Raw genomic sequence first — 24,548 nt, 5'->3', positions numbered from 1 at the left:
TGCTTCCTGATCTTCTTAATGCTTCCTGATTAGCCTTAAGCAAATGTTCATATGCCTTACATAAACAACGACTCCAAATTTTATTGAGTTTGTTTATTGCATACTTGAATGCTAATGCACTGTTTTATTTTACAGTGTGCATTTGTTTGGTTTTCTAAATGATTTATGTTTAGAAAATACACTAACTTTAATATTAGCCACAGAAGACAGAAAATCAATGCAATCATTCAGAAAGTTGTCTGTCAGGGTTCTAGTAATATTTCTCAACATAAAAAATTAGCTTTAACATAACATTATTAACAAAAGGAAAACAGAGACACTGATATGAATAAAGTGTGTTACTTAAGCCTAAGAGTTGTATATGATAGTCAATGCTTACTTACTCTCAGCCATGTTTTCTAAAGGTCACTATTAGATTCAAAGTAATAACAAACTCTAGATGGAACTAAACATACGTGTTAAGGAAAAAATGCTGCTATAAATGGACGCTAGGTAAGTGGAATAAACCATTATTAGAACAACTGTTTAAGAAGAACATGTTATTTCAAGATGTCATCTTATTGTTAGGAAAAAGAAAGTAAGTATTTTAAAATCCATAATGTGCAATTTTTTCCCAGTTCATCCCCATTTACCCAGCATTGCCATATAGCCAAATCACAAAGACATACATATTCACTTAACGCCTGTTTTAGGATAAAGTTCAGAGAAGCTCCTCAACATAGCTTATTAATCATTAATTCTTACAGAATGCCCATAGGTACCCCATCAATTGTTTGCCTTATGTCAAAAATTCTATTAAAACATACAAAACCTGGTAACATTGTCTTTCTCCAGACAGGCAAACTTACAAAATCCCAGGCAATACTAAAGAGTATCCTCAAAGAAGGGATGAATGAATAAAAGAAACTAAGCAGGGTCTTGGAGGAAAGAAAAACCTTAAAATTTCTGTTCCACTTAAACAGAGGAGAACTGAAACCACATATAGGCTCTCATTTATAGGCTGAAAATTTAAACAGTTTTATAATAAAACACTGTCATCCACTTAAAAAGACAGCAACCAGAAGATATTCTATCATCCTAACTACCGGTCATCCAAAGGGTGGGGAGGGCTCCGTCTTGCTAGTCAATACCTTGCTCAAGGCAATTTCTTTGTCACTCTTGCCTTCTTACCTCAATTTCCCTTTCGGGATTCAGATCATGATCCCACAGGATGATCTTCCGGTCTTTCCCACCTCCAGTTAGCAGCATCCCATTCCTCATTTGACAGAGTGTGAACACGCTGCCATCATGAGCTTTGATTTGTCTGCTTATCTGATATACTCCTACATGCACAAAAAGAAAATAATAAAGAACACTAACTTGTTTATTCACCTGGGGTTTATAAGAAGCCGTGCCTTTTGGCAGAAGAATAAAGTAACAGCGTACAATAAATAATTACATTTGGACTGTCAGGCTATTAGTATTGCATTAGTACTGCAAACACAAGGTGGTAGTGTTTTCTTACAGGATAAAAAGATAAAACAAAGGACCTGCCCTTCTGAATAGAAACTTTTTTGAGATAGATCGTCCTGCAACTTGTGAAGGCAAGAACAACTATTTGCAAAATGCTTTCATTTCTCTGCTATCCAAGGGAACACAGTTTTTTCCAGATGCAAGATAAACTGTCCTTTAGAGTCAGTAAATATTTAGCAAGTCATTATTAGCAAAGAATTAAAGTTATTTTATTAAAAGAAACTCAAAGACTCGTTGTCTATAGTCTTATGGGAATAAAAAGCAAATTATTTATAGCAAAGTTTCCAGGATGCGTGAACCCAATATCTAATGCTGGATGTTGCCTCACTTAAAAATAGCATAACCAGCATTTAGCATCTGTCAATATAGCAGTCTACCCAAAGGAGAACACTAGGGAGAATGAGAGAGAGATGGGGAAATTAAACAACAAAGGTAGCAAAGGAAGCCTTCTGCATCCCAATGTGGTCTTCGTGTCAAAAGAATCACTGTAGGAAAGTGTATTTTTAAAAAAACAAGATTCTGGTGCTTTGAGACTGGCATATTTTCAAATAGCAATCACAGAAAAAGCCTAAGACACTACCCAAATAAATACCAGCTTAACTTCACTGACTCTGCCTATGGCTCCAGTCAGTTCAAGTCAGCATGCTCTCGCACTGTGAAAAAGAGTTAGAGATGAAGTCTTGTGACCAATCTAATGTCATAAATGAACTAAAAGATCCCGTATTTAGTTAAGCCAACGTAAATAAATGTTCTATTCGATATCTTTTAAGATTATACTAGGAAAAGGTTATTTTTGCATAAGAACTTCAAAATTAAACATCAGATAATTTGTTAAATTACTTTTCCATTTCAGTTAGCTTGAAAGACAAGAAAAAGATTTACCTACAAAACCAGACTTACCATTAAAAATTTACTTTTTACATGAATGTTTTCCTGGCATACCAATTTAAACCAGAGCGTTTGAAATAGCTGCCAAGTAAAATAAATTATCCTTGAATTTATAAGTTACCTTAGGGCTCAACTGTGCCAGGTCTGCATATGTCGGGTAACGAATCATTTTCCTTTCTTTTTTATAAAAGCTTTGCCCTAAAGAGTAAGTTTAACCCAAATTTCAAATAAGATGGGTTTTAAAGTATATTTTACAGCCAAGACTTGAGTATCTGCTAAGCCAGATACTATTATTTGTGTAACTGCTACAACTACACATTATATTTTTTCCTTCACATACAAGTCCTATTAGCATCAGCTTCAACACTTAATGGCATTCCTCTGAGACTAAGCATGGTACAACATAAGCCTTCAGAGACAAAGGTAGCCTGCAGAATCCTCAAACTGATCCTACAGCCTTTTTCAAATCTGAGGATGAAAGGAACGCTGATTAACTGCACATTTTTTTAAATGCACAACATTTCAATAACATAGTTTTCATTCATTTCAGGCACAGTCTCACTAACTGTTGAGAAACTCTGCATTGCTCTTAAGTCAGCTAATTCACGAGACTTGAAGGAGTTTAGTACCAGCTGTTAATAACAGGAAGTGTACACCCTTTGTCAGGCCTGTTTCCCTATTCCTGTTCTCATGCAATCCTTTATGACTGTCTTCTACAAACTACCTAAAATCTGCGAATAACTGTGAATGTATCCTACCTTTAGGTCCTTTTCCTGGAGTAGATTCTACAGTAGTTTTGCCCCATATAAGTATTATCCCACCTGAGTCTCCAGTGAGCACATCACCGTTTCCCAAAAAAGCCAAACACTGAACAAATTTGGGTTTTTCGTATTTCTGAAACACAATAAGCAAAAGAAAGGGATAATTGCTTGTACTCTTTATGTAATTAGTATAATGCATCCACACCCATACACCCTGCATACGTGTAAGCAGAATGTAACCTTTTTTGTTTGTTTTCCTCTCTGCTCAAACAGTACATGGTGCCAACAGAGGAAATTTATAGAAAGCGTGAGCAGATCATTCCATTGATTTAAAACCAACCTGATATCAAGACATTCTTACCCCAAATATCCCTTGCTTCCTTGATAATGAATTGCCACTCCAGGTCCAGAAAAATATATGAGATTTGCCACATGTTATTATGGTATTTGCATCAGTTGGATGGAATTCTACAGCAAGAACAACTTCATTTGTAGTCTGAAATAATAACAGAAATAATATTTATTCAGATGGGACATGAACTATTAGAAACACATGTAAAATCCCAAGTTTCTGAACAGAGATATGAGGAACTAGACAGCTCATTGTATGCTTGAAAGAATCCATAACTGTTCCGTGCTAAATCAACTGTCTGAATGACCCCACATGTCATTTTATATATATATATATTGATTTTTTACATTCATAAGAGACCTTTATAAAACTTCAGTAGAAAAGTCAGGGTTCTACATTTGCTTTTTAAATCACAAAAGCTTCTGCCCTCTGGAATAGCTAAGACTTCTGCCATGGAAAGCGAATGACGTACAAAAGATACTTTTTTGGGTTGAAAACCCTGCTTAGTTTCTACACAGACTAGTTTGCTATTCTGGATAACAAAGCCGTAACAGAGGCAACAGGCAATGGTAACATAGTAGGATTATATTCATCATTCTCCTTCTGAAATTCTGTAAAAATTCCTTTGGGTTCTTTCTTCCTCTCCTTTCCTCCTCACAAAGAAGAAAAGAAGAAACCCGCATAACTCAAAGCTCTGAAACGTAGAGTCCCACCTTTGTATTTTTTACTAGCTGCATATACTGTTACTGAATTACTAACATCTCAGTGAGTACTTCATCCTTTACCAATGGATTTTACAAACATAGTAAAGTGACTGGTCATTTATCTAATTTCTAATGTATATTCAACCAATTCTTTGAAGACAATCTCCTGGAGGCAATGACTCTGCAAAACACTTAAGTAAATGCATCAGTGCATTTACTTCTATGGGATTTAAGCCCATGCTTTAAAGGAGTATACATAAAAGTGCTGCTGAATCAGCACCTGTGGGAGTACCCTTTCCCACCTCACCATTTTTGGCTCGCTTTAGGAAAACAATCTTCCTAAGTTTCATTTTTTGTTGATGGCCATATTTATTGAATTATGCTTCTCACACACAGTTTCCTCCACATGAGCAGATCTCCTATACCCACAAATCATACGGAAACTAAGGACTGAAAAATTTAATGGAGTTCAGCCGAGAGAAGGCTTCCGTTTTGCACCCTAGCTCAACGGATGAAACTCTGCTCACAACACCTATTGCGGAAGGTGCTTAAGATACTGTAAGATCAAGTCCTAAACTTGAATAAGTACTGAAGGGCAAGCTGTCCCTGACAAATTGTTTTTAGCCAATTCTGAAATACCAAGGAACTCCCTGGAGAGTGAAAATAGTCAAAATAATGTCAATAAAATGGGAAATAGAAGCCATATGCTGAATAGTTTCACATTAAATATCAGCAAGGAAATGAAAATACTGACATAGAATTACATTCAAACTTACAGAATAGAACATAATTAGTATTGGTCAACATAATTTAAAGAAAATGGGTCAAACCAACCTGATTTTGTTATCTGAAATTGCAAGTTTGGAATCATATAGACATATATACTTGTAGAGTAGTCCATTTGCTGACTCATGATTAAAAAAAATTTAAAAATACTCAGTTCCACACCCATGTAATATCTCCTTGCCTGATATTGTATAATGCAAAGCAAGATGTCTCAAAATATGGACTTCAATAGGAAGTTATTGGATTGGGTGTTTCCAGTGGAATCAACTTTACATGAACATTGAGCGCAACACCTCTGAATGCTTCTCATCGATCAGAAATTTAGAAGGTTATGAAGGAAACAGGAAAGCAAACAAGATTGCAATCTACAAAAGTACTAATGGACTTCAAATGAGAAGAGACACACGTACCGAGAATCAATGTCTGGAACTCAATTCAGACAGAAATGAAAATAAGGAATGTCTAAAAGTATTTTTTTTTTTTAATAAAAAACTACAGAGTGAATCGTAAAGTTTCTTAAAATTCCCAGGATTTATTTTTTTAAATTAGGAAAATACTAGAGAATTGCTTTATTTGGATTGGCTCTGAGGGATGAGTAAAATGTAATTACAAGTGCTCCAATACTCAAAACCCTTCCAGTATACAAGTTAAGAATACATTTCTTTTGTGCCCTTACACAAGCCAGCAGTATTACAGTTGCAGTTTCCAAGAAAAATCAAATGTGTGTCTCACAAACTGTTGTATTTACAGGAATAAAACCACTTCTATTTCAGAATATTAATTTGTGCAATAATTACCTTTATTTCTGCTATTTTTGATTTCCTCTGCCAATCCCACACAGTGAGCATATGCTCATTAGAGTCATCAATTACACACAAATGAGTACCAGAATCCTAAAGGAAAAAGAAAAAAAGAAGTGCTGACAAAGTACTATCATACCCCATTTAGAAACAGGGCAGGACAGCAGTATTTTCAAAACTGCTAAGGTACAAATATAAATTAAGCAAGTCCTTTTAAAGTAATTATAAGCCCGATATAGCTGGTATTTTCCTTTTCTCTTAAAGACAGACATAGATTTTTGCATAATTTCACAAAAAGTGACCATGCTTCAAATAATATTCTAGGAAAGCTTTAAAAGGTATCTTACCAAATCTTTCCCTTTTAGTTTGTTTTTGTTGTTATTGTCTTTTTTTTTTGCTTTCTTGTTTGCAATATTACGCTAGGAGCAAAGAGGTTTCTCCCTTTTTTTATTCTGCAAATATTTTGTTTTTCCTCAGGTCTCAGAGGCCAGACACACAGCTCCACTTGTGTTTTTTTCTTAAATGTCACCACCACATATACACAACTTTACATTATCAAATTTTGCAATCACATTTCATTTTTTCCTCATGAAGCATTAAGTACCAGCAGTTTCATCATATAGTTAGTAAAACTGCAGCAAAGGCAACACTTTCTGAATAAAGTGATGCTTACAGAGCAGAAAGACTGGCATCTACAGTATTAAATAACTGAAACAGCTTATTTCGAACAATTTTACAACAAAATAGTAAATATGATTATACAGAATTAAGAGAGCAAACAGAAAATCTTAGAACAAAACCATACTTATTCACACCAACACATATTTGCACAAACCAGTTGTTTCAAGGACATGTGTAGAAAGATTTGGAGGTGGCCTTATTTATTTTAAAGTTGATTCTTGCAGTTCAACCGCATTCTCTAACAAATTATGAAAATAGAGGTGGCTGAAATTTTTATTCCCAAATACTAATACTATTATGAGCAGTAATATGCAAATATACATGTCAATTATTAAGTGGAAAGACACCCTGAAGACAGCATTGGCGATATATACAGCTCTTGCGTGGGTTTATGGAATTATGTGGTAAAAACACAGTTCTAGAGACTGCATATTCACTGTTTCAGTCCACTGAGGAATCATATGAGACTGTAATAAGGTATTAAAATCAGTTTCAGCTGCAGAACAAACTAATAAAAAACTAAAATCCAGTCCTCAAAAATACCTTAGTGTTTTGTTTTGTTTTTAACAGGATGGAACACATATTTATTCACTTTGGGGAAAAAAAAAAAAGTATCTGAGTGAAAAAGTTTTATTGATTTATTAAAATGACAGGAATGACAGTATTCCTCTCACATTATTCTAACTTATTTATGCTACTCCCTTATTTGTAAAAACAAACAAAAAAAAAATTCTTTTATTTACTGAAAGACAAAACCTAGCTATAACTAACTAAGCAACATTTCAATGTGTACGTTTTTCTTTTCAACAGGTCACCCAACGAGACTGCTGAGTGTCCATCCTTGGAGATACCCAGAACGCAGGTGGACCACAGCCCTGAGCATCCTGCTCTGGCCGAGCCTGCTGTGAGCAGGACAGTGGATGGGGTGCCATCCCTTCCCACCGCAGCTGTCCTGTGAATCTCTTCCTCTATTAGCAAAATACAGCAGATGTTCTTTTTCTGCATTTTTTATTTTTTATACATATTAATTCTTCCTGCTGGGGTGCAAGAACCACAGCCTGGGTTTTCAGGAGGTCTGATATGTCTTAGTGCTTTGGCAAAAATATAAAGGCAGCTTAAAGATTAAAATATACACATACCTTACAAAAAAATAAACTCATTGCCAATTTTGAAACGAGAACTTTATCAATGCCAAGTAGCACATCTCCATTTGCTACTGATTTTTCTAATAAATTCTGTGGGGCCAGTAACAAGACCTACATTTTTTTTTCCTATGTAAAAGTAGAGGGACAAATTGAACAAATTATTCCCCAGGAAAAAATAGCACAAAATAATGTTGGTTTTTTTTTTTTTTTTTCAAATTTCCTGTTGCTGGATAAAAACCTGCTCCAGCTGTGCAAGCAGAAAAGTTGCCCCTTCTATCAGGACTCACTAATATTTGTCTTCACGAACCTCACTAACAAGCTTGTTTTTAACATCCAAACAGAAAAACCAAGCCCCTCACAAACAAAACCAAGCCACCAAACCCAGCACAGATTTCCATTTCTAGCTAAGGCTTTTCTTGCCTGCTATTTATTCACTGTGCTAGTTTGTTACCGCAATTTTACATGTGCCATTTCCTGTTTTTTCAGCCAGCTCACTGTCAGCTGGTTTTATAAAGTATACATAAGCTCTACTGACACACTTTTAATACCAAAACGGATCAGCTAGACAACCACGTACAAAAATCTTCAGAAATTTCCTTCTCGTTTACATAGGACTGGATAAATTATTTAACACACCAAGTAATCACACCCATCTTACCGCTTTTGAAAAATCCAAACACCCCACTCCACGTTCAAAAGTCCCGAGGCCGATAACCTGCAGCGTCACCAGGCTCACCGAGTCCCATACTCTAACATGGGGCTGCAGAGGCTGCGTGAAAAAGCAATGGGACAAACCACGTCATCAACAGTGAAAGCATCATATGCAGGTGTCAAGTTTTGTTAAGCAGATGCTATCTGAATTACAAACTGCAGACCGAAATGCAGGATGACCTGTGCTAACAGTGCCGCTGGATAGTATCTTGAAGCTCAAAAGGTGAGAGTCAAGACAATCTCGCTCCCCATGTCTGGGCTACAAACGGGGCAGCAGTGCCGTTGAGGTGAGAAATTAAGTATGGTAGCATTTTGTAGTTGTGAAAATAAATCTTTGCCCAATTTAAGTCATTGAACAAATAATGGAAGAGTCATCTTGCATTTCAGACCCCAGACCTAGTAATCTTATGCAGCAACTGAAAATAATGATCAAATCTTGTTTTTTTAATATATAAAGTAGGAAAAAAAAACCAACCAAAACCCACAACCCTGGTGCACCAAGTCCCCTAACCATCACCAACCACTCAATGAAAACCTCCATAGTTGTATTTCATACAAGTACTATCCCAAACCAGCTTAGCTTCATAAATGTGAAACAATCACAAATAAAGTGGGAATTAAGTTGGTTTAAGGACAGCATTCACCATAGAAAGTGACAATAAATCATCCCACTGATGGAAAAACAAATCAACCAGCCCTAACAATAGATTCAACAAATGTTCAGTGGAAATCATAACAATATCTATACAAAAAAACCCACACCAATTTCTTACAAAATCTAAGAAGTTGAACATCTGAATAAGGGTTATATTTAATGTGCTTCTACACCTCATGGTATCTGTCTTTCCCGCCCCCACCTCTTTTTTTTTTTTTATTCTGTCTATAATTTCATGAAGACAATCCAATTATTCAAATTCTGACAGAGTTTGCCAACAGCCAGGGACAAGAGCATTTAAACGCACTTGCTCTCAAATGAGGCAGTTTGTAGGAAAGCTTGACACACCTTCCATGAATTCTCAAAGTTGGGTTCCTCTCATGAAGCCTTAAGAGCACACTGACCCACAGAAGTGGGGACTTGTTCTCCTCTGGGAGAAGGCTTATTGCAAGAAATGTGACAGAAATGAAGTGGCCTTATAAATCAATTACAAGCTTCACATTTACTCGCAGAATTAAAATTGAGTTTCCTATGTCACAGATAAAAGACTTTATGAGCTTCTGCTCTTTTTGATGTATGGCTGAGTGCTTAGCTGTTACTGGTTTTTGCTAGAGATATAGGCCGTTACCTTAGAAACAGCAAAATATCTCAGTAAATGCAGTGCATAAAATAAACTGCAAACAGAAGGTGATGATGAGATTAAGAAAAACCGAAACACTTTTTCCTGATTTTCAAAAGAAGATACTACTGCTCAACAGCTCTATTACTTACCCTTCCATCTTTATCCACTCCAGCTAACTGTCCTGTTGCAATTCTAATTTTGTCTGGATGAACTGCAAGACTAAGACAGACAGAAATATGACTTGCTTTTGCTGTCATAGGTCTTCAAAACTGAGAGGTTTTTTGTAAATTTTTTTTCCTTTCTCAACAGAAGCCCATGAAGACACTTATGATCCTAAATCCCACTTTTAATGAGACAGCTTGTATGCTTCTCATCAGACTATGTCATTACACACGGTACTAATGGGTCAATCCAGCTCTTGCGATGGCTGCTGGCACAAAACCAGGAGTGCCAGAAGAGCTACCTCCACATGTGCTCTGACAAATCTAAGGTTTCCACTACATTGGAAGTCCGCTGTAACAAAATATTGTCTCATGATGGGCTTCCTACACATAGTTATATGCCGTATTTATAAACACTAGAGCATATTTTATACCTAAACCTACAGATAGCATGAACCTGGGGAAAAAACAGCTGAAAAGCTGGCTGAGGGCTTGTGCACCCAGGAGTCAGGGATTACTGCCACTTGAAATGAGTTACTGACATAATTGTACTAATGAAATTCTCCAGTACAGTGCACTACTAGTGTGAGTAAAAATCTGCTGTTGATTATCACATTTTGCTTTGGAGCCAATGTGAAAAAACAGATTTCAGAGTACACATCCTCTTAGTTCTAGTGATTTTTTGACTGATCGTTTTATTTGCTTTCTCTGTAAAGTTACAAAGGTGAAGAAAGCCATTGAAATAGGAAAGGGGGAGCAGGGGGGAGCCTGAAGAGGTCAGAGTGATGGACACCAAAAACATTTACAATCCAGTCTGGTTTTTTTAATGAAAGTGAAGAACACAAGACTGACAGCATTCCTCCCACAGGAAGCAATTACAGTTATCAAAGCACAGCCAGGAGAAAAGAGGTTTAGATGGCAACTCTTCTCCATTCAGATAGAGTAGGGAGCTTATGTTCACCACTACATTATGTGTACTACTCTTCAGACTAACATCGTAAAGTCAGCAACTGCCTTTGCACCCACAGTGATGTTGGCTTCAATTTCCCTGCTTCTCTGTTTCGTTTTGCAAACATCTTTCTGATTTCCCAGACAGTCTTAATACTTGGATGGGTACTTCCATGTATTAAAAAAATGAGAAAATTATTGCTCAGTTTTCCATTTGGTTTTCTAATTCTCCTTTATGACTACATATTTGCCATACTGCCTGTAAATCACTGATTTAGAATTAGGCTGACAACAATTTTTAATTTCTGGGACATCCATTTAGAATAATTTACACCAAGATCCTTTCTCTAATCTGGCACTCTTAGATTGTCTACATATCCTGTTGTTTTGCATTTAAGCCAGAAACCCTAAGCATGAACTGCTCTAGCACCATTCATTTGGGTAGTGTTTACTACAGTGAAATCTACTGGGACTGATGAAACAGAAAATAACTACAATTATGATGACATTAATGAGCTCAGACATACAGTAGGAAAGAATAAAAAGAATACATTTCTGCATTATTACACACATACTTACATGCAAATGTTATATACTAACCATTTAACGCAGTCTGTATGACCCAAGTAGTGTCGCTGAGTTCTCTCCTCATAGTTAAATAGTACCACCACTGATGCTATGAAATATACAATTTCTCCGGTAGGAAGGAGGTAAACATTGGCTCGACAGTCTCTTCCACGATACCCATATCTATACATATTTTTTTTTTTTTAAGTCAAGGTTGTCACAACCACTGTTTACCAGAAAAAAAAAATACCAACTTTTTTTTTTTTCCTTCAAGGATTCCTGGGGAGCTCTCGTGTCGGCAAATGCCCTTTATGTTTTTCCTCTGGAACTATAGCACAATTTCAGTAACACAGTTTAGAAAAAACAAAACAAAACAAACCCTATAAAAATTGGACTTCAGGAAACCAAATCCCTTAAATAGTGATGCTCATTGAAGTTGAAAATAAAATATATAAGGCACACTGAAGTAAAACAAATACAGTGTTATCATTTTATAAAAACCTCCATGTGAAGTTTCATTAGGTAACAGCAGGACTCACTGTACTGGCTTAACATTTTTTACAGCAACAGAGCTGTGCATCTGCACCCCAGGCACCAGAGTATTACTTTCATTTGGCCTTTTAAAACAAGCGTGTGAAAATTCCTAATGCCCTTCAGAAAAAGGCAAGCTTCTGCACAGCAGCTGCCAAGTTCAGGAAATATTTCTTCAGACTGTTTTAGAGTATTTTTAAAAAAAACAAAACTCAAAAGGAACTGACACAGTGAAAAATATTCTATCCAAATCTACCCAAAATATATAAAAAGGATGATTTTTCTAGGAAACTTGCATGACTCCTAATGACATTCAGAAGTTTTACACACTGTGAACCAGCTTTGGTTAGCACAGATCAAATGTTATTACAACTCGTTTTTTCTTTTAAACAGGTGCAATTTTCTTCACGTGGACTATTAATATGGCTGGCTGCCTGTATTTCAGTTCCCAGGGTCACTATGTACAATTAACATCAAAATTCAGACTTTAACAGTAGCTCTGTAGCCTCAAAAAATACAATTTTTCCTGTTATGTCTTGCATTTCAGAGAGCTCCCCACTTCAGTGCCAACTAATACACCTGCAGCAGCAAGGAAAATATGGGAAATACATTAAGCAACTTTAGCTAAAGGATTCCAGCCTCAGGCCCTGGTTAATCAGGTAAATAAAAGGAAGCCAAAGACCCACAAGGAGAAAGCTGGATGGATGAAGCTGGCTCTTTCTCATAAATGAAAGCAGGTGCAGTAGTTCAAGTCTGGGAGTATCTAAAGTGACATCTCCTAAGCTGACAGCCTGGCCTCTATTCTTCTTGGAAAATGGCTACCAAAAATATCACCACAGGGCCACCTCTCACCCCCCAAAATCTCCCACCACACTACCTTTCCTCTTTTGCAGTCCCAGCAAACCACAGGACTGCTATACGACAGGAACACTTGCAAAATTAAACACATGGTGTAACTAAATAATGGTTCAAAGAGAGACACTGCATTCAGTTGTCAATTAAATCTCTTCAGAGTACGGAAAACAAAACAGATTTATATCTTGCTGTCTTCTGTTTATTACAGAAGAACACAATGGCTCCTCTGAAGCAGAGATTATTCACTGGCTTGCTTAGCAAATGATATCGAGAGAAATGTTGACACAACACAACGCTGAGGGCAGGAAAAAAAAAAAGGATGCCTCTGTTTCTCCTCCATCACTATTTACTTTCTCCATAATTTTTCCTCTTTCTTCTTCTTTTAAACACTGATGGAACAAAAAGAAACTCCAGAATGGCCTTTTATAAAAAAAAACAAAAACAAACCAAACCAAAACAACCAGACCACTGAACTTTCAAAAACGATGGGCTCCAAACCAATGAAAATATTTTTTCTACCCTGAAGCATGAAGAACGCTATTCTAAATACCTTCTCAGAGGAGAAAGGCAGATCTTGTTCATCTGCCGTATACAATATGGAGTGTATTGATAAGGATTTATTAAGATTGACATCTTTGAACATTCATCCTAGAAAAGTATTAATGATTTACGCAAACATGCCTTTCCACAGCAGAAGTCTACCATGCAAAGCTAAGGATAAATATTTTGGCACCCACCACTGAGCTCTGGCATTCATGAGGCTGCAAAAAATGGTTACGTTTTCTCAGTCCATTCCTTTCCTTTACCCCTCCTACATAATAAAGTACCAAAGAGTGGCTGTATTTTCTAGGAGTGTGTATTTTAGAAGCATTTAAAGGAACAACCTGTTTTGTGGGAGAAATTTTTTTGCTTTCTTCATTCTGCATCCCAGACTATCTTGAGAGAAAACGAGAGGGGTTGTTGCTCCACAGCAGTTCTTCCCTTCTCCACATGCTCAGAACAAAGCAGCAGATACGTTAATACAATTGATTGTCTCTCTCTATAGAAAAAGGGCTGCCACAACTTTGGTGCTTAGTTTCCCCTAAATGTCAATGTTAATCTTTCAATGAGACTGACGTTTCAACCAGGGAAATTCAGAGATAGTTGTCTTCATATTGTGAATGTTTCTCACCGATTACAAGGACTGTTTTTTCACAACATTTGATATGCTTAACAGCTTTTAGGTTTGGGGTTTTTTTGTTTCTAATTGGCTAAGAATAGCCATGGCCCTCATGAAAAGTGATCCACTGTACACCAGAATTCAAGAGTATATTTACCGCTGACTTAAATTATTCTTAGAAAGAAGAGCACCAGTGCTAAAAATAACCTTATAAAATGGAGTCAGAAATACCCTCCAGAAACTGAGCTACTATACCTTGGGAGAAAAGAGTCTATACAACAGCAGCACTGACTGTGACCTCTGTAGCTGCTAAATAAGCCCATTTCGCTATTACTAGGAATGCAAGATATGCTTTAACCAGTTCTGAGGTAGGAAAGACTGCAGTACAAAGCAGGGATACCCAAAAAAAATGATTAAATTTAAATGAAATCACTCAGGAACCAGACACAGTGAAGAGCTCAGACTTCCCCACAAGCTACTTTATCTTGCCAAGCAGCTTAGGCATTTCTTCAATTGACAGTAATCTGCAGGGCAGACAAAAGCTAAGTGCGTTCCGTTGAGTCTACCATACTGCATATCAGTAGTTGAATATACCTGCAGGACACAGTTCATCTAAAAAGGATATCCCTCTCCCAGACCGACCAACCAACCAACCAAACCAAAAAAACCCAAACCAAAAACCCCACCCCAAGAACCCTTCTGTTCTTGCCTTGAAGTTGTTTATAGTTGATCAGCATCTTCCAAAACAGTATTATTGAAGGAAAGCCCAATTATAAACAATCATCCAGAAGGCAGGAGAATTAAAGGCGTTCAAAACAAAACTTAAAAGACTGAACAATTCAACACTCAATTGACCTTTCAGTTGCAAAACAGTGAAATTACTAAAATATTCTCTGAATCACTGTCCCCATGCCTTTTTAATAAGGTATACAGGCTTCAGTTTGCCATCATATTTGGAAGTTATGGCTGGCTTGCAGATTTCTTCCCCTTGCTAAACCCGTGCATGAAGTACAAGATCTTCTGCTGCTCTATCTTCCCGTCTCCAAAACTGAAGAGCAATTCTGTGCAACTCATAAATTTTACTGCCTTTTCCTCATTGTTTTCTTCACCATCGTATCCAAAAGATACCCTACACTCATAAATATACTGGTCTGATTTAGGATGACATTTCCTCAAACAGATTCCAAAAACATATGGACAGTCTGTTTAGACTAGATTTATTTCACTTTAATTAGTCCTCAGCAGGAAACTGGTTTAACCTGAACTTAAGGTTCTTGGACATTAAATAAGTGTGTCCACACTGGGATTTGCACCTACTTAACTAAGGGTGTGATTTCATGATCAGTTTTCATCAGTCCAAACTGCTCACTGCTGCTGAAAAGGCAGATCTGATCTTCCTCCAGTATGCCAGTTCTAGACCTTGCATGTTTGTGGGGCAAATCAAATTAATGAGTTGATCCTGCTGAAAGTTAACTCCACAAAAAAAACCATTTCAGCCAGATCAGTGACTGACCCAACTCACTCCACAGTCATATGAGTGCCAGCATCAGCACCCAAGAGCTGTGACAGTGGGAAAGCTGGGCACCACAGATTTGCAAAGCACAAATGAGAGCTCCATTTTCCTTTCAGTCAGACTTTTAATCCAAAACTTTCCTCCTTTATGGTCTAAGCTTCCACAGTCTCACTGAAAAGTTCAGAGGACATGAGCTCCACAGCTGCTCTTCATAACCAAGTACCCAGCATTATCTGTTTCAAACATCTACTAGTTAATAAAGGCAGGAAAAACAATAGAGAACCTTCTTTCCTGAAGTGAGTAACAAGGGGTGGCTTAAAATATGTGTATGTCTTAGTCACTAACAGATATGCTGAGAGAGGTACGGGCAACCTCTGTCTGTACATATCCTGACATATGACAGTGTATCATCAACATTCCTAAAAATCCTCCTGCTTTCAGCAACATCAGAAGGATCAAACTTGAGATTATTACACCAACTCAAGTGCTGCCTAGACACGCTATTTTACTGAAGTACTAAGAAACTTACTTATACAATCACAGCTTACTGGAAGAATCTGCAGAGATGGGGGGGTGACAGCAAGATCCAAACGTGTGCAAAAGCACATCTCTTATAATGAACTTAATGTCTCATCTACTAAGCCTGAAGAATTGTTGTCAGCCACAGACCATCTCCATTCTTCAAATGATAAATTTATTTAGTGCATTTCATGCAAACTAGTCTCCAAGAAATTAACCCCTTCACTTTGGAGCTGAAACACAGAAGCAGTGCAAATGACGTCTGCTTCTGCAACCCTCGTTCCATAGATAAGGACAACAAGAAATTCAAGATCTCTCATAGCTCTAAAACCTCCTAAAGATGAACAGAGATTGAAAACTAACAATGTTTCTGAATGCAAAGCCTACATAAATATAGTGGGAGGCAGAGGGGGACATTTCTGAAACTCTAAATCTCCAAAGACACTTTCTTTCACACTAAAAATAAATTGCAATTAGTTTCAACTGAAAAACAAACAAACAAAAAGTACCGCTTTTCTGTGCCTGCATGTTTTGCAGCTTAAAGTCATACTATACAGTAGCTACAAACCATTTCAATTGTTATATTAAATTGAATTTTTTCCCCACTTTTAAGTAATTTTTATCTCGGAACAGAGAATACACAAGACCAGATTCTAAAGGAAAAAAAAAAAAAAGGCAAGACAAGACAAAAAGGGAACAGCAAGTAGTTACTGATATCAAGGATACACCCACTCCAGTTTTAACTTTTCAGGAGGCAGCTCTGTCCTAATATCATCATAGTTTTCTACATCAGAAGGAATGAACATTGTGATTGGTCGACCTCGCATGAACATCTTGATATATTCTCCCTCTGTTGAAACAAAAAAAGCATATTAATCATGTGGCAAGTTTACACAAGAAATAAGCACAAAAGAAACCAGTAATAAGCACAGAGATGCAAATAACACTTGTGATATAACAATTACTTTTGAAATGCGAGCTTGGTAAAAGCCCAGATTTTTTTTTTTTTTTTAAAAACAGAACACTGAAACACACACACGCGCACACACACAGAGTAAGCGTTAGTTGAATTTGTGATAGAACAGACTGAGCATGTAACATTTTAGACATGCAAATTAAATTACAAAGGCACATTTTAAATTCAAATTAAAATCTGAAATTGAATAAATAAGTAGTCATAGAATCACAGGATAAGGTATTTCAGGTTGAAGGGGACCTCAGGAAGTCTTTAAGTCCAACCTCTCGCTCAAAGCAGGCTCAGCAATGAGGTCAGACTAGGTTGCTCAGGGTTTTGCCTATTCCAGTCTTGAAAACCTCCAAGGATGGAGATGGCACAACCTCTCTTGGCACCTGGCTGTCTGCCAGCACCCCTAGGGCCTTTCCCACAGAGTTGCTCCCTGCAGCCCCTCTGTCTCCAGCCTGTATCTCTGCCAGGGGCTCTCTCTTCCCCCAGGTGCAGGACAGGCATTTGTCCTTGCTTAGTTTTATGAGGTTCCTGCAGGCCCATCCCTCCAGCCTGCCCAGGTACCCCTGGTTGGCAGCTCTACCCTCCAGCATATCAGCTGGGCCCCCTGGTCTGCTGTCATCTGCAAACTTGAGAGTGTACTGTGTTGCCTGCTCCAGGTCATTGCTAAAGATGTTAAACAAGACAGGTCTGGGACAGACCCCTGCAGACTCCACTTATTGGCCACCAGGTAGAGTATGACCCATTAACCACAATCCTCTGAGGCCAACCATCCAACTGGTTCTTTTACCCACCTCGCTGCCCACCTATCCAAACCATAATGGCCAAGCTAAGACACAAGGATACTGCAGGAAAAAGTGTCAAAAGCTTTGCTGAGGAATATAATCCAAAATTATGTATCATCACAAACTAATACACTAACCTGAATTATTAATTTATTGAAATCATTCCAATTGCATGCTATTGCACATTGCATCATATCCTGAAGAACGGAAAGAAGCAACAGCTCCTAATGACACCAGCTGTAACACTGTCTATAGTAGTGACAAAATACATGCGTATCTCTGTTGGGGCATCTGAGCACTTCACAAGCCTTTAGGAGTTCCTTTTCAAGGAACATGAGATTATTTTCCACCAGAGAAAACTAATTACAGAGTAGCTGAGTGGCTTGGTCAAACACATTAGCCAGGCGTTGGAAGGTAAGTCATTTGGATTTAAGGAATACACAATTGCAACTAGTATATTAGGTGCCCTACAGGAGTCTTCCCTCCACAGTATGATAATCATTTTCGAACTTCAGACGATGAGAAAAGCCCTTGGAGACTTTTAAAAGCCTTTACACCCTACCCACACAGCAAGACCAGCACTGTACTGCTGTTTAACTATGATTAAATCAGGCCTCAAATCCACAAGAATTAATGCGAGCCTCCAACGCTGCTGACACAGGAGTTTCATTTCGTAAAGCACTGATGACAAAGACCCAAGTATTTCACTGATTCTTGCATCAATGAAATGGTAACTTTTTATCACTCTTCAATTAATATCCATTGTTAATGTAACTAATATCACAATTCCGAAGTAATGTAATATTCTGCTGTGAATCCGGAACTCCGATATTTTTTTATGAGTAGGGATTTGAAAATCACAGCAGACAGAGGGAACTCAGAGTTTCAAACCAAAAATCTAAATAGTTGAGTAGGACTGGAGTAGAAGAATAGCTGTGAATTAGCGATACAGAATTAAGAAATCTCTAGTCACATTTGATGCAACCAATATTGAGCTCTAAAATTAAGATCTTTAAACAATGACTTGTATTTCTTTCAAAAGATAAGCATGAGGCAGACTTCCCACAAATGCCCACGGATTGCTTGTAAGTATGTCTCCAATTAAGCATAAGATTATTACTCAGACTGCATCAATGTGCAATCTATGTTTTGCATGCCCTAAAACATCTAAAATCGAAATTATGAGAAACTCAAACTTATTCCCACAGAATTACAGCTTAACAGCTCAAGTCAAAGTTGGAGATCTAAAAACGCAAGAGAAAGCAGATAATTTCAGTGACAGCAGAAGCAATGTAGACTCCAAAATAGTCTCTTCCTTACAGAAACATTTTAAAAGATGCAAAGATTGAGAAATAATCAAAAGTTGTAAGCAAGACCAACCTTAAGCCAGGGTCTCTACATTTCTCTGAATTTGAAATACCCCTACTATACAGATTGCAGAAACATATTCTGTCTCACTGCAGTCAGAAGAGAATGAGAGAAGAAAAACCTGCAACTATGTTCATCCACCAAAGACATAAAGCAGTCTTGCACAAAGTTTGGATATGAATTCCTGACACTCAAGATCTTTCTTCCACAGCTAGACAAGACAGAAGACCGACAATCATCAGTCTAATAAAAAAACATGGTAAATATTCTAGGTTATTTAAAAGAAGTATTTTTGATCATAGAGAATTTTATCAGAGTTGTATGAAATTCTGTGGAATACCACCCCAGCTCTGAAAACACCGGAAAGCCCTAGCTTTGAATATAGCAGTGATGATCCTAGCATACACCAATGACCTGGACAACATTGACACATACAGGAAAAATCTATGGTGACCAAATCATATAATATATTCAGTAACTCCTAGCCAGAGAAAGAACTACCCACGAGCTTGCATGGTTTTAACATCACTTGTCACAGCATTGCTCAAACTTAACTAGGTCAATGAATCCATGTACCTGAACATAAGCTAGCTAAAAGTGTTCTACTACGTGCATGATACTCACTCTGAAGATTTCCCACCACATATGGCTTAATTTGTCAAAAATTTGTTTTTCCCCTTAACACGCTGTAGTTTGATTTCTTGATGCTTAATAGTTTTAACTTTTTTTTTTTTTTAATTGTTTGGTGAAACAGATCACACTTTATCAAATTTACCAAGTTCCCAGACTTAAAAGATACAATCACTCTGACTCCTTTTCCACTTCTAGTGTGCTCAAGTCAACCTTCTGAGACCAAAAATTCATTTTACTTGAATTTTGTGTCGCTTTTGACCCTGATAGTAGGTTTACTCTGCACTGGAGGCAAGAGAAGGGAATTTTCCTACAACAGTCCAAATATAACTGAAAGCTAGTGCAAAAAAAGACACAGGCTCAAAAAATAATTCCTGAACAGAAACTGTAATAATTGAGCAATGTAAAACTAACACATGCATAAAGGGTTTTCCTTATTTAGAATATTAATACAATGAAAGTTGAGCCATTTAAGTCCAGTATCAAAAGAACAAATAGCGAGAAGATGAAAAACAGTTGTCCCGCTTCTTTCTAAGAACAAATACAGCTCTTTGAACGAGAACTCTGTGAGTCCATCCACTGACAACAGCAGAAAACTTGCCTCAGATCAAATATCAAAGAAGAAAATCACTTCCCAGTAGCTAAATTAGAAACAATAGTTATTTTACCAAATGCGCATTGCTTAGTTGCATTGCTGAGAAAAGCTAAAGATCAGTGTTGTCACTAGTTTGACACAAATGTTTAGATAATTACCCCCAACTAGTAACATGTCTCGTTTTCCCACCAAAATATTTTTTTCTACTATGCATTTTACAGAGGTAAAATAACACTGGCCAAAACCAAGAGTAACGTATTAATAATGACCTTTTATTAAAATCTGGCGCTCACACTCTTATAAATTAAAGCACAGCATAACCTAAGGGTATTTAGAAAAGACCATTCATTTGTGCAAGTCAAATTCTTGATTTAACATTGTGCTTGGCACTTCTGGTTCCAAAAGATCAGTGCAAAATGATACCACAAATTTAGCATCAAATTTCTCATTGCTTCTTAGAACAGCGGAGACAAGCTGCAACTGAAATTCATACGGATGGAGCCAGTTGCACCTGTTGGACTCTGCAGATGAGAGAGATGAAGAGTCCAAGAGGAATTCAGTCAGGTCTTTGGCCAGAAGAGAGGAGGCTCTCCTGGAGCTCAGGGAAAAGACTGTCTGCAGGGCATTCAGATATAAATTAGCGCTCTGAACTTCCCCATTAAAGAAAGAACATTTTTCGCTTTTATTAGCTAGCTGCATGTTATTCAAGATTACCGTTGAAGATACATATTTAACACACTTGTTAGAGAGACATAACTTGATTAAGCCTCGCCCTACAGAAGAGGAAGGATTAAAAAAAAGAGACAGCCCACTGAAAGATTTTTGCCTAAGACTGTAAATTTCCTTTCACCAGAATAACCTGCAGGGCAGATATAATATTAATGCAAAAATCTTTTGAAATACTAGAGAGGGCGGCAGCATATCAACAAAACCATTCTCAAACAGCAACTAATTCCCTGAGGCCAAATTCTTGTATTTGCAAGTTAAGAAAACCAGTGATTTAACTCTTTCGTAGCATACTGGCTCAACTGAATACTCAAGAGCATTAGACTATCTGTTTCATTCTTGCATTCTCACTATTCCCAGGTACAAGCAGTATGTCTAAGACTTTTTTTCCCCTCACTTGATCTTTTGGAAGAAGAGAGTCTTGGTCATCTCATAACAAATACAGAGGTAAGGGGGTATAGGGGAGATAAAGTCAGAAGTTTTTAAGGGGGGGGGGGGGGGGGGGGACACAACAAACAAAAAATCCTCAACAATTCTGGTATCTACCATCCTGAAAACAGTAGGTATGAAAGTAAAAATTCTCTACCCCATATAAAGAGATGTTCAGACCCCACTACCCACTGTGCAGAAGCATTTCAGGAGGGAAGGGGCAGGAGGGCATACCTGAAAGGACCTTGTCGCTTGCAAAGTTAATTAATCTGCAACTGCAGATGTCCTATAAATCCTTTCAAATATGGATCAAACGAACTTAAGAGTACAGTTGAAGCTCTGTAGATAGCATACCCAGGTGCCATGGATTATCCACGTCGCACAAAAAGGAATAGCTCAGGACCAGGGTTGCTACAAAAAGCAGCATCAAGTGGATGCAGCGCTCTGGCTTCAGGGGCCAGCTCTTTACCGGGAACAGCTGTAGCTGCTTTTGTGCAGCTTTGAGCTCAAATTTGCAGCCCTTGCCAAACTCTGCTTGGCTCCGCAATAATTCACCTCTGGAGTCTCAATGATCGCTTTGCACAAGTGCCAGGGGACACAGGGCCAGCACGCCCAATTTTTGCTCCCAGGATTGGCTCAGGCTTATTAGCCTCACATGGGAGCCCTCTGGGTGTGCTGGACCCAAGCAAACCCCATGCAGGTCTCAGTTCTCTGTGGGATCCTCAGAGGTCTGGGGAAAGTACTAACTCAGCCCCAAAGATGCAGAAACACTTGATCTGACTACACCATGGCTCCAGTCAGCTGAAGGGACACAAAACATCGCTCAGGAAGAGTGACACAAAGACAGAGCCTAGCAACTTGGCAAGGGCCCACCTAAAAGTGGATTTGAGCACCGATCAGCCACGAGGCTCTGCAAACCCATGTCATGAGCTGGAGGAACATCACAGCTGAGCCCAGCCTAGCCCAGTCCAGCCCAGCCTGACGGATGCACAACATCGAAACCACGAAAAAGAAAAAGCATCACAAAAGTAACAGTAAAATTCAACTTCAAACAATGCCTATTAATCCACTCTTGGAAGAAAGTTTAAAACCCAGCAATTCAGGAAAAGCAAGCTGGAAGGTAAGACCAATGAAGAACACTGCAGGTGATAACAGATGGCAAAGATATGGCAATACAAACCATCTGAAAGGCTGATAGTAGTGCTTCCATGAAGTCAGCACAGAAAGACTCATGCAATGCCACTTAAGCAATTTATTACTTTCTGTGAATCATATTCTTAGGGGAATATGGAAGGTTTTCAGAGGAAAACAATAAAAATAATAAGAACTGAAATGAGCAGAAAAAAAAGATCAAAGAAGTCTTTGTAGATTAACTCAGAAGTATCTACAGAGAAGAGCAATTCAGGAGACATGAAAGCTACTGTTTAGAGCCTTCAGAAATTTGAAGACAGTGACGTGACAAAATCAAAATCCTCCTTGTTTCCAAAAAAACATGCCTCAAAATGAAATCGTCAAGGAATACACAGTATTTTCCTAGAAGTATGTGACAAGCCCTCATCCTCAGTTACTGATTTCTTCCAACAAAACCGGACAAAATATTAGAAGAATGTATTTTATATCACGCTACTCCTCATTATTTAGACGGACCCTGAGGTAGCCCCACAAGTCTGTGCTGTAATTAACTGCTCTTCAGCCAGGAAGTGTATGCATAATGGGAAGTCTAATGAGCATACAGTAGATTAAATATACACACACACACAGAGTAGATAATAGTCAATAAATAACACAATTATCTGGTTTTCTACATGGATATAAGTTTAGTTCTTAAGGAATCATTACAATAATCTTATCTTGCAAATTATTAGTGACTATTTTTCAATAGGTCCCAGCACATCTAGTTTGAAAGAGCAACGTGGACTGATGCATCAAAACCCTCAGTTCAGTTCTACTTGCGTTTAGCATCTGAATCTTACCCTTCAAGTGAATTACAAGCAAATGAAAAACCCCAAAAGGCTCCAACTAGCTTGGCCAAGCAGAACTCCGTAATAATATACAATAAACTACCACATCCAGAGTACATTTATTAATCTGTCTTCACCTTCTAGTCGCTTGACCAGTGAAGTTATGCTTTTTAATACTACAAATAGCTTCTTTCCCACAAGCTTTCTGCTTTTAGGCCTGTGTCCAAGAACTCTGTAGGACCACTAACCTGAGGGACAAAGGCTTAGAAGCCTGCTTCCAATTTAAACCAGTGCTAACAGCACAGAGACGAATACAACCAAATTCAGCCACCATGCCCAGACCATTACATTTTAAGTTACAGTGGAATTAAAATGCAGCTGCAGGTCTGCCATTTCTTACCCTGAGCTATGTGTCAATGCTTGCTGAGCCTGACAAGCAGACATGCACCGGCGCTATTGAGTGCTGGTGCAATGCAAACCAAACAGCTGAAAAAAGCCGATGAGATGAGGGATTTGCCTCAGTTTGGAATGATTTTACAGCTTTGCCTTGTGATTTCTTAATAGAGCTTTGGTTATTAATTTTATATAACTTCCTAAATAAATCATAGTTAAAACCCTGTTTCTGCATGTACCAGGTGACATTAAGAATCTAGGTATTAACAACAGTTACCATTTGCATTGAAATAATTCAAGTTTAATATTAAAACTCTAGCTTTTTATTAAAAAGACTCAAAAAGGAGTACTGGACACAAACAAGTTCAATAAGACTGTATCTAAATGCTTCCTGCTTAAATAATAAAATCCTGACTTCACCAAGAATCAATGATAAAAATCTCCCAAATACCAATTTGTTTTTCTGACAGTATCTATGGTTTTTAATAATATGCACTGTGCCTGAATGAGAGCAAGCAGCCCAATCATAACAAGATAGACTGGGTCTCCATTTGCCCTCAGGTACATCAGCACCTTCAATAAGCATCTGACAGAAAATCTGTATCTGATGAAAAAACTGATCCGAGGTAGTTACGGAATTTTGCACTCTCAGTGGACAGGACACACTGTCAGCAGGGTAAATTTTTCCATTGTGTGCTTCATGATTGCCCTGTTCTGTGAAGTTAGAACTATAGCACAGTTAAACTAACAGAAGAAAAAGTACTGGAAACTAATAAAGCACAATCTAAAAAGAAACAAACTCAGGAATGCAGTGAATGTTTTTCATT

The 24,548-nt window shown here is 37.7% G+C and overlaps 1 protein-coding gene across 3 annotated transcripts in view; it reads right to left on the bottom strand.

Moving 5' to 3' along the window:
* Positions 1-24,548, bottom strand: part of EML4 (EMAP like 4) — a 168,913-nt gene that overhangs the window by 23,059 nt on the left and 121,306 nt on the right. For all 3 annotated transcript variants that reach the window (XM_082307572.1, XM_082307570.1, XM_082307571.1), the window contains 8 exons: positions 16,597-16,720; positions 11,327-11,476; positions 9,767-9,836; positions 8,288-8,398; positions 5,801-5,896; positions 3,523-3,657; positions 3,159-3,294; positions 1,171-1,322 (listed from right to left, as the gene is read on the bottom strand). In XM_082307572.1, coding sequence (XP_082163698.1) covers positions 1,171-1,322; positions 3,159-3,294; positions 3,523-3,657; positions 5,801-5,896; positions 8,288-8,398; positions 9,767-9,836; positions 11,327-11,476; positions 16,597-16,720 — 974 coding nt within the window. The remainder of the gene's footprint in view (positions 1-1,170; positions 1,323-3,158; positions 3,295-3,522; positions 3,658-5,800; positions 5,897-8,287; positions 8,399-9,766; positions 9,837-11,326; positions 11,477-16,596; positions 16,721-24,548) is intronic.

The sequence above is a fragment of the Platalea leucorodia genome (assembly GCF_965183815.1).
Source record: "Platalea leucorodia genome assembly, chromosome: 3".
Taxonomy (NCBI): domain Eukaryota; kingdom Metazoa; phylum Chordata; class Aves; order Pelecaniformes; family Threskiornithidae; genus Platalea; species Platalea leucorodia.
This window is presented reverse-complemented; position numbering and strand designations above follow the sequence as displayed.